At 36.3% G+C, this 14,062-nt stretch overlaps 2 protein-coding genes across 4 annotated transcripts; both read left to right on the top strand.

Moving 5' to 3' along the window:
• The first annotated feature begins 93 nt into the window (after positions 1–93).
• arl9 (ADP-ribosylation factor-like 9) lies at positions 94–6,209 on the top strand. The gene is made up of 4 exons (XM_067383423.1): positions 94–775; positions 1,611–1,779; positions 2,969–3,144; positions 5,476–6,209. Exons 1-4 carry the CDS (start codon positions 575–577, stop codon positions 5,650–5,652), a joined length of 723 nt encoding a protein of 240 aa, XP_067239524.1. The 5' UTR covers positions 94–574; the 3' UTR covers positions 5,653–6,209.
• Positions 6,210–6,454: 245 nt separating this feature from the next.
• On the top strand, positions 6,455–12,657 carry LOC137018723 (sperm microtubule associated protein 2-like). Of its 3 annotated transcripts, none has more exons than XM_067383435.1 (6): positions 6,455–6,697; positions 6,863–6,991; positions 8,477–8,641; positions 10,178–10,319; positions 10,430–10,564; positions 11,942–12,657. In XM_067383435.1, exons 1-6 carry the CDS (start codon positions 6,627–6,629, stop codon positions 12,053–12,055), a joined length of 756 nt encoding a protein of 251 aa, XP_067239536.1. In that variant the 5' UTR covers positions 6,455–6,626; the 3' UTR covers positions 12,056–12,657. The 3 variants fall into 3 exon arrangements, with proteins under 3 accessions (XP_067239536.1, XP_067239543.1, XP_067239551.1); XM_067383442.1 differs by having other exon boundaries at positions 8,522–8,641; XM_067383450.1 differs by lacking the exon at positions 8,477–8,641.
• The last annotated feature ends 1,405 nt before the right edge of the window (positions 12,658–14,062 follow it).

Here is a 14,062-nt window from a genome sequence, read left to right on the forward strand (position 1 = left end):
TCTGTGAGTGTTATATTTCGCCAGCAGACGGCGCTGCTGCTGCGCATCAATTTAATTCGCTGTATATTCGAGCGCCCTCTGCTGGAACGATCACGCATTACTTGGATCAAACATATCACCGAGTAGTGAGCAGTGCACCTTTAAATTAAAAAGATTCCCTCTCGACGGCAGGTTAGTTCATCTCAGGAGATTATTCGAGCTGCGACTTCCCGCAGAGGCACTTAAGATCACAATCTCTCGCGGTTTCTTGTGATTACCTCACGAGACCTGCGCGCTTGTTGTTGATCTCCAGGAAACGCAAAAGCTCGGATTGCACCTCTTCCGTTTTTGCAAGGACGACAAATAAACTGTATTTAGCGCTCTTATTTGACTGCTTACTGTACCGTTAACTCTATTTCTCGCTCCCACTATTTCCACTTCCCGGAAATATCCACTTGTAGAGTCTCTAATCCACTTGTGGAGCCGCGCCGAGGCCTGTACGTGGCGCATCATGTCCGCGTGCATGTGAAAAAGTATCGCATTTGTTTACATTTTAACTTGATTTGATTTTGGAGGCTTTTTATTTAGCGTAAACATGCCAGGTGCGCGCGAGATCGGGATGGTGGGCGCCGCGCTCGCGCTGACGGGAGGAGTCGCGTGCGCTGTCTGCTATCTGATGCATAAAACACAAGAACCCAAGAAAAAAGTGAAGGACGAGCTGAATGAGGGCAAAAATGAACACTTGCATAAAGCGACCAAGACCGAAACTGCACTAAAAACGCCCATAATATCAGAGGTTTGTTGGTTTTGATCCAGTTTATCCTCTTGGACTTAATTGTAGTGTTTTGGTCGCACGCGAGGCCTCGATGTAAGAAATAAATGTCCAGGTTACAGTAGGTAACACGTCTTGAAAACTCTCAATAATAAGTATTTTTGTAATATTTAATGCTTACCATATCATATATCCTCATAAATATTCAATTATCATTATATAATGCATAACAAATCCTTAAAGTAGATGCAAATAGTTAAAAACATCATGCAACTTTAATATTTTCTCTAATGTTAATATTCATTAATAAATATTATCAGAAAATGTAATGCTTAAAAAGATTCTTTCAGTGCATGCAAATAGTCCCATATAATTTTATTTACAAATCAAAAATATAATTTTAACTTCATATTTTTAGATATGTTAATAGTTATTGGTTAACATAATTTATAATGTTTAACAGATACTGAAAGTACATATTATTAATTATAATAATAAATGTATTTTAAGAAATGTCATCCAACATTGATTCATGTTTTAATAAAATAAAGAGCTACAGATCTTTAAAGGTTTATGTAATGCTTCTTCATGATAGTTATTATAATGAGATACTAAAGTGTTACCTTACCTGAAAGTTAATTAGAAACCTTGCTTAAAATAAATTTGCATGCCTTGTTTGGATTTTAGTGCCCGGTGCATGATCCTGTATTAATGTAGTTTAGTTTTAGTGTAATCCGTCTCTTCCTGTGTGTCCGTGTGACCTTTGAGGCAGCTTTACTCTCCCATCATGCTGTGATTTCTGCAGTAAAGCTGCCAAGAATGGCGTTCTAATGTGGTTTATTTGTTGTGTGTTGTGCAGCCCAGGACGGCAGGTACTCAGGTGCTGGTTTTGGGTCTGGACGGGGCAGGAAAGACGAGTTTACTGCACTGTTTCGCCACAGGCAGCCTGGAACAAGATGTGTGTCCCACTCAGGGCTTCAACGCCGTCTCCATCAACAGGGAAGAGCTTCAGATTGAGTTCTTAGAGAGTAAATACAGCTCTTTCTCACACGCACACATGTGATTCCTGTAGCTGAAACAGTTTATGATGCTTGCCACATCAAAGTTATGGGTTTGAATCCCAGGGAATGCATGCACTGATCGAATATGCAAAGTAGATACTATTAAAAAAGGGTAATACCAGGGGCGATTCTGGGATTTTAATTTTTTCATACATATATACATACATACATATATATATATATATATATAATATTGTTTTACCTATCAAGTCAATTCCTGAATATTGAATTAATTTCTAATCATTTTAAATAACCAGTTAATATTCATTAAGAATGTAGAAAAACTTTATATTACTGTTTTCGTCTAGATTGGCAGTATGTGGATAAACGCATGTAATGATTTTAACACTATTCATTATTTCTTTAACTGTACATTTGTGCAGTAAAATTAACTTTAAAGAAGATCTACATGCCTCTTTTTCATTCATGGAGATAACATGGAAAATGTGCCATGCTTTATTGGAGGATTTCTGTCACCTGGTGGAAAACAAACACTTTAAACATGAAAATGACATGGAATTACCAATATATGGCTGCAGAGGACCACTCATTTGCCATTTCCACTCCTTTTTATAGTTCTTTTTGTGTGTTTTGCTCTTATTTTTATTGTGAAATGAATATTTTTAGCATTTTATTTTAGCATTTTATTCAGTACAGTATAATGTACTGAAGTGTGAAGTATAGCAAGACTAGGAAAAGTCACAAAGTCTCATGCCATTTAGATAAAATGAATTTCATAAAAAAGCCTAGATTTTACAGTGAATGGGAAGCCATCTTGAATTGCTCCCGCATCATATTAAGTAAACTGAATTTATGACCAAGAACTACACAGATGCAGATATCATAAGAATCTATCAATAAATGCACACATGTTGTCCTCTTCTTTTGGCGCTAACATTGCGCTGACTGAATTGAAGAACATGCTGAATTATGTAGAATAAAATACGGGGAGGAGCCGAAGCCGGCCACCGGTTTCATAAGAGTTTTAAAGGGGACTGAGGCGATCATGAATTAATGTACATATTATGGAGTTAATTGCAAATTTTAAGGGGGCTAAAGCCCTCCGATAACAGGTCTAGTGATGCCCCTGGGTAATACTATTAGTACTTTTGCGTCGCTTTAAGTGAAGTGTGTAATATTTTTGTCTGTCGTGCAGTTGGAGGCACAGAGAAGCTGCGTGATTACTGGCGGATGTATCTGGGTAAAGCGCGTGTGATGGTGTTCGTGGTGGACTCGTCTGACCCCGAGCGATTCCCTCTGGCTAAACGTCTCCTGCACCAGCTCCTGTCGGCTGACCCCTGCTTGCCTCTGGTGCTGCTCGCCAACAAACAGGTGAGGAGGTGTTGTGCACACGCTCTGTAATCCTCTCTCAGCTCTGACGGGGTGCGTGTCAAGACCATCTGGCTGGTCAGACGTGAACTTAAAGGGATAGCTCACTCAAAAATGAACATTTGCTGTTAATTAATTCACCCTCAGGCCATCTAAGATATAGGTATTTCTTCAGTTAAACCTTTAAAGAAGATTTTTAGCTGAAACCGTGAGCCTTGGTGATTCATATAATGCAATCAATGGCTACCGTCACTTTGAGAGTAAAAAAAAACTAACAAAACATATACAGGCAATGAGGTCTTAAGAAGCGAAACAATCAGTCTGTGCAAGAAACTGAACATTATTTACAGTATTATTACCTGTGATCCACTGAACACGTTCACAACAGTCTGGGGCTTAAGCTTCCTATCCTTTATACCTTTATGGTACTAAATTATATTTATGGAATAGATATGATGCATTTATTACCTGTTAACCACTTTTTGAGCATAGACCTGAAAATGAAATTTTCAGCTTACACTATGTAAATCTTGAATGAATTGACTGAATTTCGGTCTCTTTTTAAAGAAGACACTTGGCAGAAAGTTAAAAAAGTGAAACTAAAAATAAGTTTTATTATGAAAAAAGCACAAAAATATTATTTTTAAATTCTATATGAAATATGTTTTACTCGAAAACTTAGAGAAAATCAGAGCCATAAATCCAAATTTGAGGTTGATATTTTAAAAAATGAGCTTTCCGTAAGATTTTGTTTGGGCGCAGTACCAAATTTTTCCACTAGATGAAACTCATCTTCCAATCATTTCCAATGCTCTAATTTTTGACTGCAAACAATACAAGTGTGACTATTTTTTTAGGAACATTTAACCTTTATGAATCATGTCCATGATTTCTTTGTTCACATAGCAAGTGCCAAAACCTGTACCAAGTTTTGCACCATTACAATGATGTAAAAAATTCTGCTGCATCCAAAGCAGCATTTATTTACACAGCAATTACAATTGCATAAATAATGTCCTGAGGTCAGTGTTTTAAAAAATGAGAAGGACTCTCATGCAGTTGACACTGTTCTCATGCTCTCACGCCACACATCCATTTTCTCACGCAGTGGAAAACATTGCATATCAAAGAGGATACAGACAACGTGCTGACAGACAAGGCAGAACAGGTTACCTTTGATTTGATTTGAAGTTGCAGCTTTCAAAGTCTGTAAGTTTTATTACAAAATTCAAACAATACATTATAATTAGTGAAAAAAGTGCTCTAGAGAGGAGCATTTTACAAAAAAAAAAAATGCACTATATTATATATTCATTATATTTTTCCTCTTTTATCTTTAAAAGATATTATAACGTCATTATAATTAAAACTGCCTTATGTAATTGTATACAAATGAGTTAATTTGAACCTTTAATGATGATGTACCAGCTGACAGGGTTCCTGTATAGTTTACAAAATTAGTTGAGAAAGATTTTTTTTCCTTAAGAAAAATAACATGTCCTATCTAAATGAATCAATATTGAATTGATGTTGAAATCGAATAGCTTATGAATCAAATCAAATTGTGAAATTTGTGTCACAACCCCCTTCCCCCAGGACGAATAATTCTCACTGCAATCTGAACTCATAATTTGGCAGCCCTGATGTTTCAAAAATTGAAACATGGAATGATTTTTTTTAAAGAAATGATACTGAATCCACCATTAGGTGGCAGCAAGTCACTATCTTAATGAGTGAGACATTCAATCACAGATTTGTTCAAACTGCTGATTTATTCAGGAATGAAGCAAGTGACTGCCTTTAGGAACGGATCATTGAATTATTGATTTGTTCAAAGACACTGATTCATTCAGGGATAAAAGAACTGTGTGTTGATTTGAGACACTTTGTTTGGAACTATTTTAGTTGGCAAAATAGAGGCGATACTGACAATTTTGTGTCTAAAATGTACACAAACAAAAAATATTAACTTTTTGTCAATTGAACTTTAGTATAAAATCAGTATCACATTTTTCAGTCGCTCTGATAGTCAGGAAAAACAACACATTTGCTTGGGTCATACGGCATAACTATATCTATCATACCAGGTCATTTTTACCCCCATACATTGAATATTGGAGGCATTTTACATTTTTCTAGGCTTTATCACACAGTGATTTTTTTTTTTTCAAAGTGAATGACATATTCAATAATGTCACACATCAGCAGAAAACAACAATTATGATATTATCATAGACAATACACATCACATAGCCCTATTCCTGCTCTTCTTGGACTAATTCATCATCATGATTCTCAACATCTTCCAAATGCTTCTCTCTCTCTGTCCCGCAGGACGTTCCCGGAGCTCATGGGATCACTGATCTTTATGAGGCGCTGGATTTGGGGAACTTGGGCGACGGCCACAGGCTCAGTGTGATTGGTACTCAGGTGCAGAAGGGAAAGTCTGTGACCAACGCCGGTGTGCAGGACGCCCGTGACCTCATCATAGAGATGATGTCAGACAATTGACCACCGACTGTGCGTCTTAAAATAGTTACTTTGTCACAATTATTCAGGGCTTTACATTCACCAAATGACTGTTTTTTATGTATTAGAAGAGAGACTAGTTGAAATAATTATGTTTTAATGACACTAAAACATCATGATTGCTTAAAATGAGAGTGAAAATGGAGCATTTTGAAAAAGATGCCAAAGATGATAATGTTTTTCAGTGCATTGCTGCTGCTGTTGTGTTTGTGTATTATTATGGGATGTTTGAGTATGTTATGAACCTTCTAAAGCTCTTGAGTAAACTGATCCGGACACTTTTCTGAAGACTGTATGTGTTGTATTTGCTAGATGATCAGATGCTTTAATTGGTTTATAATGTAATTTACTGACTTGTCAGTAAGCTGCAAATGTTTGTATATTAATTTTGTAACTTGACCTTTCTGTCTTTAATTGGATTTTTAATGCCAGAAATCAAGTGAAGATTTGATATATTTTGTGATGGTCTTTTGATAACCATTAAATATTGATTGAAGTATGTTTGTCATTTTTTTGTAACAACAAAAATCCCCTAATGTTACTATGTAGCGTTGATGACGTTACTTTTAGAATTTTTATGGCTGGAATCTTTTACTTGGTCTGTTAGTTCAGGTTGATTTCAGCTCTTCTTTGATGACAGAGCAGGACCATGTGACATCGGTTGCCATAATAACAGCTTCCTTGGCAACAACCGGTCTCTATTGTGACTATTCAGTAAGCTTTTAGTTTCCCAGGATTCCTTTGGGCCGAGAGGTCTGTACCTGGACAGAATGGACTCGGGTAAGGTCTGCATTTAATGCAAAACCTAAATATGCTCTTATGTTATTTTTACTGGAAAAAAGTGCTAATATATGTATTTCTTTTAAATCCTGTAAGACTTGGATAGGTATGTATATCAGAAAAAAATTTAGTTTTTCATTAATTGCATTGGTTTATATTTTTTAAATGCTGATAACATGTTTGCTTGTAGGATTGCATTTCTAGCTCAGCCAAAAAAGTCCAAGACTGTTTGGGCCACAACACCTTGGTAAAACTTTTTTCTTTTTGATTAACTGTATTTTAAATCATGACTACAAATAAACACAGGCTTGTATTTTTCAGCACTAGCCAAATAGGCACAAAACAGTTGTGTTTCATCCCTTGATCCAGCTGACGTCTGTCCGGTCTGTTGTTCTTGTGTTCTGGGCTTCAGGACGCTGACATGGGGAAACCAGGAATCAATCCGGCCGCTGTCCCGCTCAGCATTACAAGCCGTTCCAAGCCCCAGAATAAAGGCTCTGGCCCAACATAAGAGAGACTTCTCCCTCCAGATTCAGCTCAGGTACAGCAAGTGACACACCAACAAATGTCTTAAAACTGACATTTTACTTATAGTTCTCATATATATATATATATACAAATGTTTGAGGTCAGTAAAATATTTTTACTTTAAAAAAAGATGAATATTTTTATACAGCAAGGATGCATTAAATTGATTAAAAGTGACAAAATGCTGTTTTTTTTTAACTTACTATTTACCAAAGAATCCAGAACAATAAAATGTATCAGTTTCCACAAACATATGAATCCGCACAACTGTTTTCAACAGCAAATGAGCAGAAAATCAGCATATCAGAATGATTTCTGAAGGATCATGTGACACTGAAGACTGGAGTATTGATGCTGAAAATTCAGCATTGATCACAGGAATAAATTGCATTTTCCAACATATATAGAAAACAGCTATTTTAAATGGCAATATTTTACTATTTTTACTGTATTTTTGATCAAATAAATGCAGCCTTGGTGAGACTTCTTTCTAAAATGTTTTAAAATCAAGCGTTTGATCAGTAGTGTTCATGAAGATGGTAGTGTGAGCTCGGGTTCGGCTGCTTCAGCTCTTACGGAAGGAACATTTACTGTAAGTTAATAATGAATGAGAATTTGAGGTCAGCATTCAGAAACAAGCATGTGACGACTGCTAGAGTAAGCTAGTATTCAGTGGAAATGTTGAAGAAAGCAGTCCACGTTTCCTGTTGAACATTTTTGGATGCTTTAGTGTACTTTACACCTTTAGATCTATCATTGTTTGATCAAGCGTGCTATTAGAAGAGACTATTTTCTAGCACTGCCAAACTGCATTCATAGACAAACACTGTAGTTCTTTTTTTACCCTGACAAATTCCACATTCATATTACGAGGGAAAACTACATTAAAATGTCTCTCTCTCTCTGCCCAAGTGCCCAGCACTCCGATTAATGACGCCCTGTCCCGCTCCAGTCCTCTGAATTAGCAGGTTGTGTCTGAAGCCAGAGAGATTTTATGAGATAATGGATAAACTGAATTTAGTCCTCCGAGTCCAGCTGGCAAGAACGTTTCCAGTCCGTTCTCCTCAAGAGAGCATAAAAACTGCTCATATAAAAGACAACGCTGAGAAATATGGGTGTGATTAGCATAAACACTTTCCAAAACCTACACTCTTAGAGAAAAGAGGGATAGAATAAAATCTATTCAATTTTAAAGAACCTTTTATGCCAAAAAGGTTCTATATAAGGAGAAATATCTTAAATGATGGCATATCTTCATGGTTAACGGGTTATTTAAATTTTTAACTAGTAATAAAGTGTTTACAGGCAGTTTATTTAATCAAAAAAAAAAAAAATAGAATCTAAACAAAATTAATTGGAACCTCTAAAAGGTTCTATATGTGAAGCATCCGATAGAATTCTTCAAGGTTCCATATAGAACTTTTCTTCTAAGAGAGTTTCACTTGTTCCTAATAAGCATCCTGTAACACTCGTCCTATTGTCTTATTTGAAAAGGCAGATTTTCTCTTGGATGTCAGACATTCCCTCTGCAATCTTCCTGCAGGAAAGAGGAAGAAGACAGAAGGATGAAGATCTCCCGCCCTTCCTCTCATGCAGTGCAGTACGAGAACTTCGTCCGTCTAGCGACTCCCAAAAGCCGAGGCAGAAGCGCCCAGGAAGTGAAGTAAGAGAACCTGGAATGACACAGCACGCATTCATGAAATCTTTCCAGAGTTAAAATTAGCTCCTGCTGAGGAGGAAGCCAATACAACATCTGTTTTCTTCGGTAGCACGTTGTGTGTGTGTGTGTGTGTGTGTGTGTGTGTGTGTGTGTGTGTGTGTGTGTGTGTGTGTGTGTGTTTGTGTGTGTGTGTGTGAGAGAAGATGCTGTCAGACAATAGATGATTGTCCGGTCTGTAACCCCTGGCAAGGTCTGTGTACCACAGAGATCTTTTTTTTAAATATTATATCACAGTCTCAGATCTGCACCCAATTTCATCTCCAAAATGTTTTAAAGACTCATATATATTGTTTCAGTTGTCCAATAATTTTGTTTGTGAAGACTTCACGCTGTTTTTATTTTGAGAGAATTCAGTGGTGAATAATTCATCTGTCATGCTCATCTCTGGATTCAGTTTAAAGTTTTATTTTACAACCTGCGGATTTTTGTTACGTAACGAACACATGCGCTGTAAACCAGAAGAGAGTTGTGATTCTTATCAAACCAGCAGCAGATGATGTTTGCAGGGCTTAGACATGTTATATTAGAAAAGAAAGAGTGTGATGGAATTATTATTGTTAATTAAAACTAAAACTATAAAAATTACATTTTCATTCATTGAAATAAAAAATAAGTGATAAATAAAAAAATGTGTAAATATGTCAAAAAAACCCCAACAAATTTACTAAAATTAAAGCAAAAATATAAAACTGAAAATAGAAAAACAAAATATATTTCAAAATGTTAGCAAAAAGTATAATAGTATATCAGTGATCATATAGAAAATAAAAATCTAAACCTAAGAATCTAAAATTTGTGTGCAGATTTGCCTGGAAACCGTTTGGTTTGGGGTCAGTAAGATTTTTAATGTTTATCAAAAAAAGTCTCTTCTACTCTCCAAAGCTGAATTTATTTGACAAAAAATACAGTAAAAACTGTAAAATTGTGAAATGTTATTACAATTTAAAATAAGTGTTTTCTATGTGAATATATATATATATTAGTAAAAAGTAATTTATTCCTGTGATCAAAGCTGAATTTTCAGCATCATTACTCCAGTCTTCAGTGTCACATGATCCTTCAGAAATCATTCTGATATGTTGATTTGATGCTCAAAATTGTTGTGCTGTTTAATATTTTTGTGGAAACTGTGATACATTTTAAACAGCATTTATTTGAAATATAAATCTTTTGTAACATTATAAATGTTTTCTATATTGTCATTTTTGATTTAATGCATCCTTAGCTGAATAAAAGTGTGTATATATATAAATATATATTTTTTCTTTTCTTTTCTTTTCTTTTCTTTTCTTTTCTTTTCTTTTCTTTTCTTCTTTTCTTTTCTTTTCTTTTCTTTTCTTTTCTTTTCTTTTCTTTTCTTTTCTTTTCTTTTCTTTTCAAAATCGTACTGACCCCAAACTTTTGAAAGGTAGTGTAAAGCAGAATCGGATCTCTAACATTTTGTTCTAACATTTTGCGCTGCTGTGTGTGTTTCTGTAGTTCTCCACACTCATCACTGTGTGAGCATGACTGTCCCATCTGGCACGTGAGTCCCAATGTGAGGAACGCGATGGTCTCACCACGAATCCTCCATCTGGCCAACCCTAAAACCAACCACCCAAACTTCACCAGCAACAGACAGGTCCGAACCTACAGCAACAACATCACTTTTAATCTGGTTCTGGTGCTTAATTCATTGTGATGATGAGTTTTGCTGTCAAGCTCCATTTAGATTTGTGTGTTTGTGTCCAGAATGTCCAGACATTCATCTCATATGCAGCTCAAACAGCCAAGATGTCACCCAGACTCGAGCAGCTCTCACTGCCCAGACTACGAGAGGACAGACACTTCTATGACCCCAGACGACCAGAGAGTCCAATCCGACCTGTAAGAGACAAACAGTGTGCTGTATATGTATAAATTATCTAAATATTTTCCACGAGATACAGTAAGAATTGCTGTAAAGTATACAGATTGACCAACCTGAATCAAGTATTTCAGAGAGCCTTTATGGACCATTTACACAACACCGTTTTGAACTATAAATGGAAAACTTTTTATGCTTTTTGGCTGTTCATTTACACGAAACCACCATTTTGGGGCCTGAAAACGCAAAAACATAAACTTTATCATCTCCATGTAAACTACAAAAACGCGAATTTGTGAAAACAGTGACATCATGCGTATGTGTATTGCATGTTCAATCTATAGACACGTAATGTTTCTTTACAAAGTGACATCGCCATCTACTGGCCTGGCAGCAGAATACAGTGTTTTTAGTCATTTTTGTCAACATTGTCGTCTGTACGCAAAAAACACAAAGGAAGACTTTTCAGTTTTTAGTACATTGTTGTCATGTAAACGTACCCTTAGAATAAAGTGAATTTGTTAAAGCTACATTATATAACCTTTGGCCTTCTAGTGGTTGAAGCATAAAACTACAAGTGATTTGTGGAGGAACATTGGTCATTCCGCGAGTTGTGCTTTGGCTCCGCTGTTCTGCAGGGATGAATTTGATGTGTTTGAGGCGCGCTGTTGTGCTCATGATTACAGATGATCGCTTTATCAGTGTGAATGTCACTAACGTTATCAAAACTGCCAAGAACAAAAAAACAGATGTCTGAAAAATCATATTAGCAGGTAAGCAGCTTATATGCTGTTGTTGTTTGTTGAAATCAATTGTCAATATTAGACATAACGATTGCTATTCATATCAGATAACTATACTTGGCAAGGGGATTTATAGGCAAATAAGTAGTAAACTTTTTTAGAGACTGGAATTGTTACCAACATAAACATTGTTTTGTGAGTCAATGCATAGCAAATGTGATGCTATACAGAGACTATGTTGATTCATGTTTTATTACGGATACTGTCGCTTTCCCTTTTTGCTTGGTTCAGTTGTTGTGGCTTCAAGCTACTTCCACTGCATATAAAAGTAGCCTGATCTTTTTCCTTTTACATTTATGATGTAAACACAAATGATGAAGGTATGCAGTTTTCCAGGGAATCCGTCCCGATAACTCCTAGAATATAAAGAATTAATATACTGTAGGCTTACCATAGTCATTTAGGGTAAGCCAAAAACACAGGATGGAAGATGGTTTTATGAAGTTCTCATTTAAATTTTGTAAATTTTGAAGAAGGAAAAAAAATAGTAGGATTCAAAATAGATAAAGTGTTGTTTTTCTTGGTAGTACGACATGAAATATGTCTGGATTCCCAATGGTGGATTGATTCGCCTGTCTTTGGTTTCTCTTACAGGTGTCTAGAGGAGCAAGAAAAGCCACGGCGAGTTCTCGGATCCGAGATTTATCCGCTCCTAAAGCCCTCTCTAAAGATTACATCCCACCCAGAGAACCAACATGGCAGCCCTGAGAAAACAGAGCTGTGGTTTCCAGCACATTCTTCATCTGAAGTTATTTTGACATTCTCTCACCATCTTCCTTTTTTCTATCAAGAGTTTGTGTGACTGGTCTCTTGTTCTTTCTGTCGCTCTGGTTTTCTAATCACGGTCTCAGATTTTGTCTCTGGACATTTTTTTGACTGAAATTAAAGTACTATATTATTCTTAGCCTGCTGCCAAACCTGCCTGACTTCTCAAACAGTGTTTTCCGGCTCTAGTATTTCCAGACCATCTCTTCTGCACTTTGAGGAAACTCTGTGAAAGAGTGATTATCAGCATCTGGTTGGTAGATTGGTGCAAGTGTTGTTGCCTGGACTTTGTCTACACAGTTTACTGTGATATAAAATGTAATAATTTAATATAATAACAATTATTTATATATATACTCACATTACCGTTCAAAGGTTTGGGGTCAGTAAAACATTTTAAGGAAATAAATACTTTTATTCAGCAAGGACACATTTCATTGATTACATTTTTGCAAATGCTATTTAAAAAATAACGTATCAATTCCCACAAAAATATTAAGCAGCACAACTGTTAACAACCAATAAACGCTCAATTATAAAAAGAATTAAAGCTCAATATTTTAACTTACCAGGGATTATGCTCAATTGTGTTTGTGAGTTTGGACACTATCCAGTTGATCACGTCACTGCAGAAGCCAGTTGAACCTCAAATCATTCCAGTTTTCGTTCTCTCATGTTTCTCATCTGATATTTCTCTATCTTTTCCTGCTTTTCTCTCAAAGTCTTTCCCATTCCCATGATCCTCCTCTAACTCTCTCTCTGACCCGTGGGTGGCAGATTCCACTTGTGTCTGTCGAGTCGTCGTGGTAACACACAATATCACGGCTCTCCGTCGGCCATTCAGAATCCGTAAACAGATCTAGTTCCTCTCACTGTATTAACTCGTCAAACAGAACTGAGTCAGAACTGAGTCAGAGGTGAGAGATTTGTGTGTAAGTCAAATTAGGGATCAAACTGGGAGGCATTTCATCACATGCAATCCTGCTTAAAATAAAAATAAAACTAAATATTGTGATTCTTTTTTTTTAAAAAATCGACTTGAAATGATGTTTGCAACCTATATTACTTCTGTAAAAGATATTAAATGAGGAAAACAATATAGGGCAGGACAGATTTTATCCGTGAGGAATTGACTGTAGAACTGCATTTTCACCTGTTGGTTTTGCAACCAGCACAAAACTCCAAAGAAAATGGTTGCAAAACAGAAGATAGAGCCTAAATAGAGGCCCAAACCAATAAAGGGTTGTGTTTGAAATTGCCCCCTATACCCTCATTCACTATTCCCTACAATACTCCACTAATATAGTTCACTTGGAGGAGTGAATGAAAACGAGTGAGTGAATTCGGACACTGAGTGTGCCGGACAGGGGTGCATTTCCCGAAAATATTGTTAACTATGGTTGTATGTCCCATTGAACTCTACTGGTAAGAAAGGAACTTGCGACCATAGTTCACTCTGGGAAACACACCACAGACTATTGCTTTTGCATAGTTTGTACTTGCTGTTTAATAATCATTTGAAACTAAGCAAACTGGCAACTCCAGTAGTAAAATGAAAGTATTTATCTTGAACTCTGTCTTGGAAACTATGTATAAACCTTAATGAATTTAATAATCACTTAAAAATGAATTTATACCTGTATGATATTACGCTGTACCCACATTGGACCAGTGCAGTTTGGAAAATGGATGGATGATTCAGCTGCTGGCACCATCTTCTGAATTCATTCGCTGCATGACTCTCACAGTGCATTATGGGTATTCTCTAGCCATTGAGCTTTGAATGTGCGCACTCAATATTGTCCACTAGGGTTTTGGACATCACTACAAATGGCTGTCCCCTGAAATAGTGCCCTATTTAAAGGTATAGGAGGTAATTTCGGACACAGCCTAGAACAACAAAACCCACAGAAGATATGGGAGATCAAAGGATGAAACTATATATTACCA

This window comes from Chanodichthys erythropterus, chromosome 1, assembly GCF_024489055.1.
Source record: "Chanodichthys erythropterus isolate Z2021 chromosome 1, ASM2448905v1, whole genome shotgun sequence".
Classification (NCBI taxonomy): Eukaryota; Metazoa; Chordata; class Actinopteri; order Cypriniformes; family Xenocyprididae; genus Chanodichthys; species Chanodichthys erythropterus.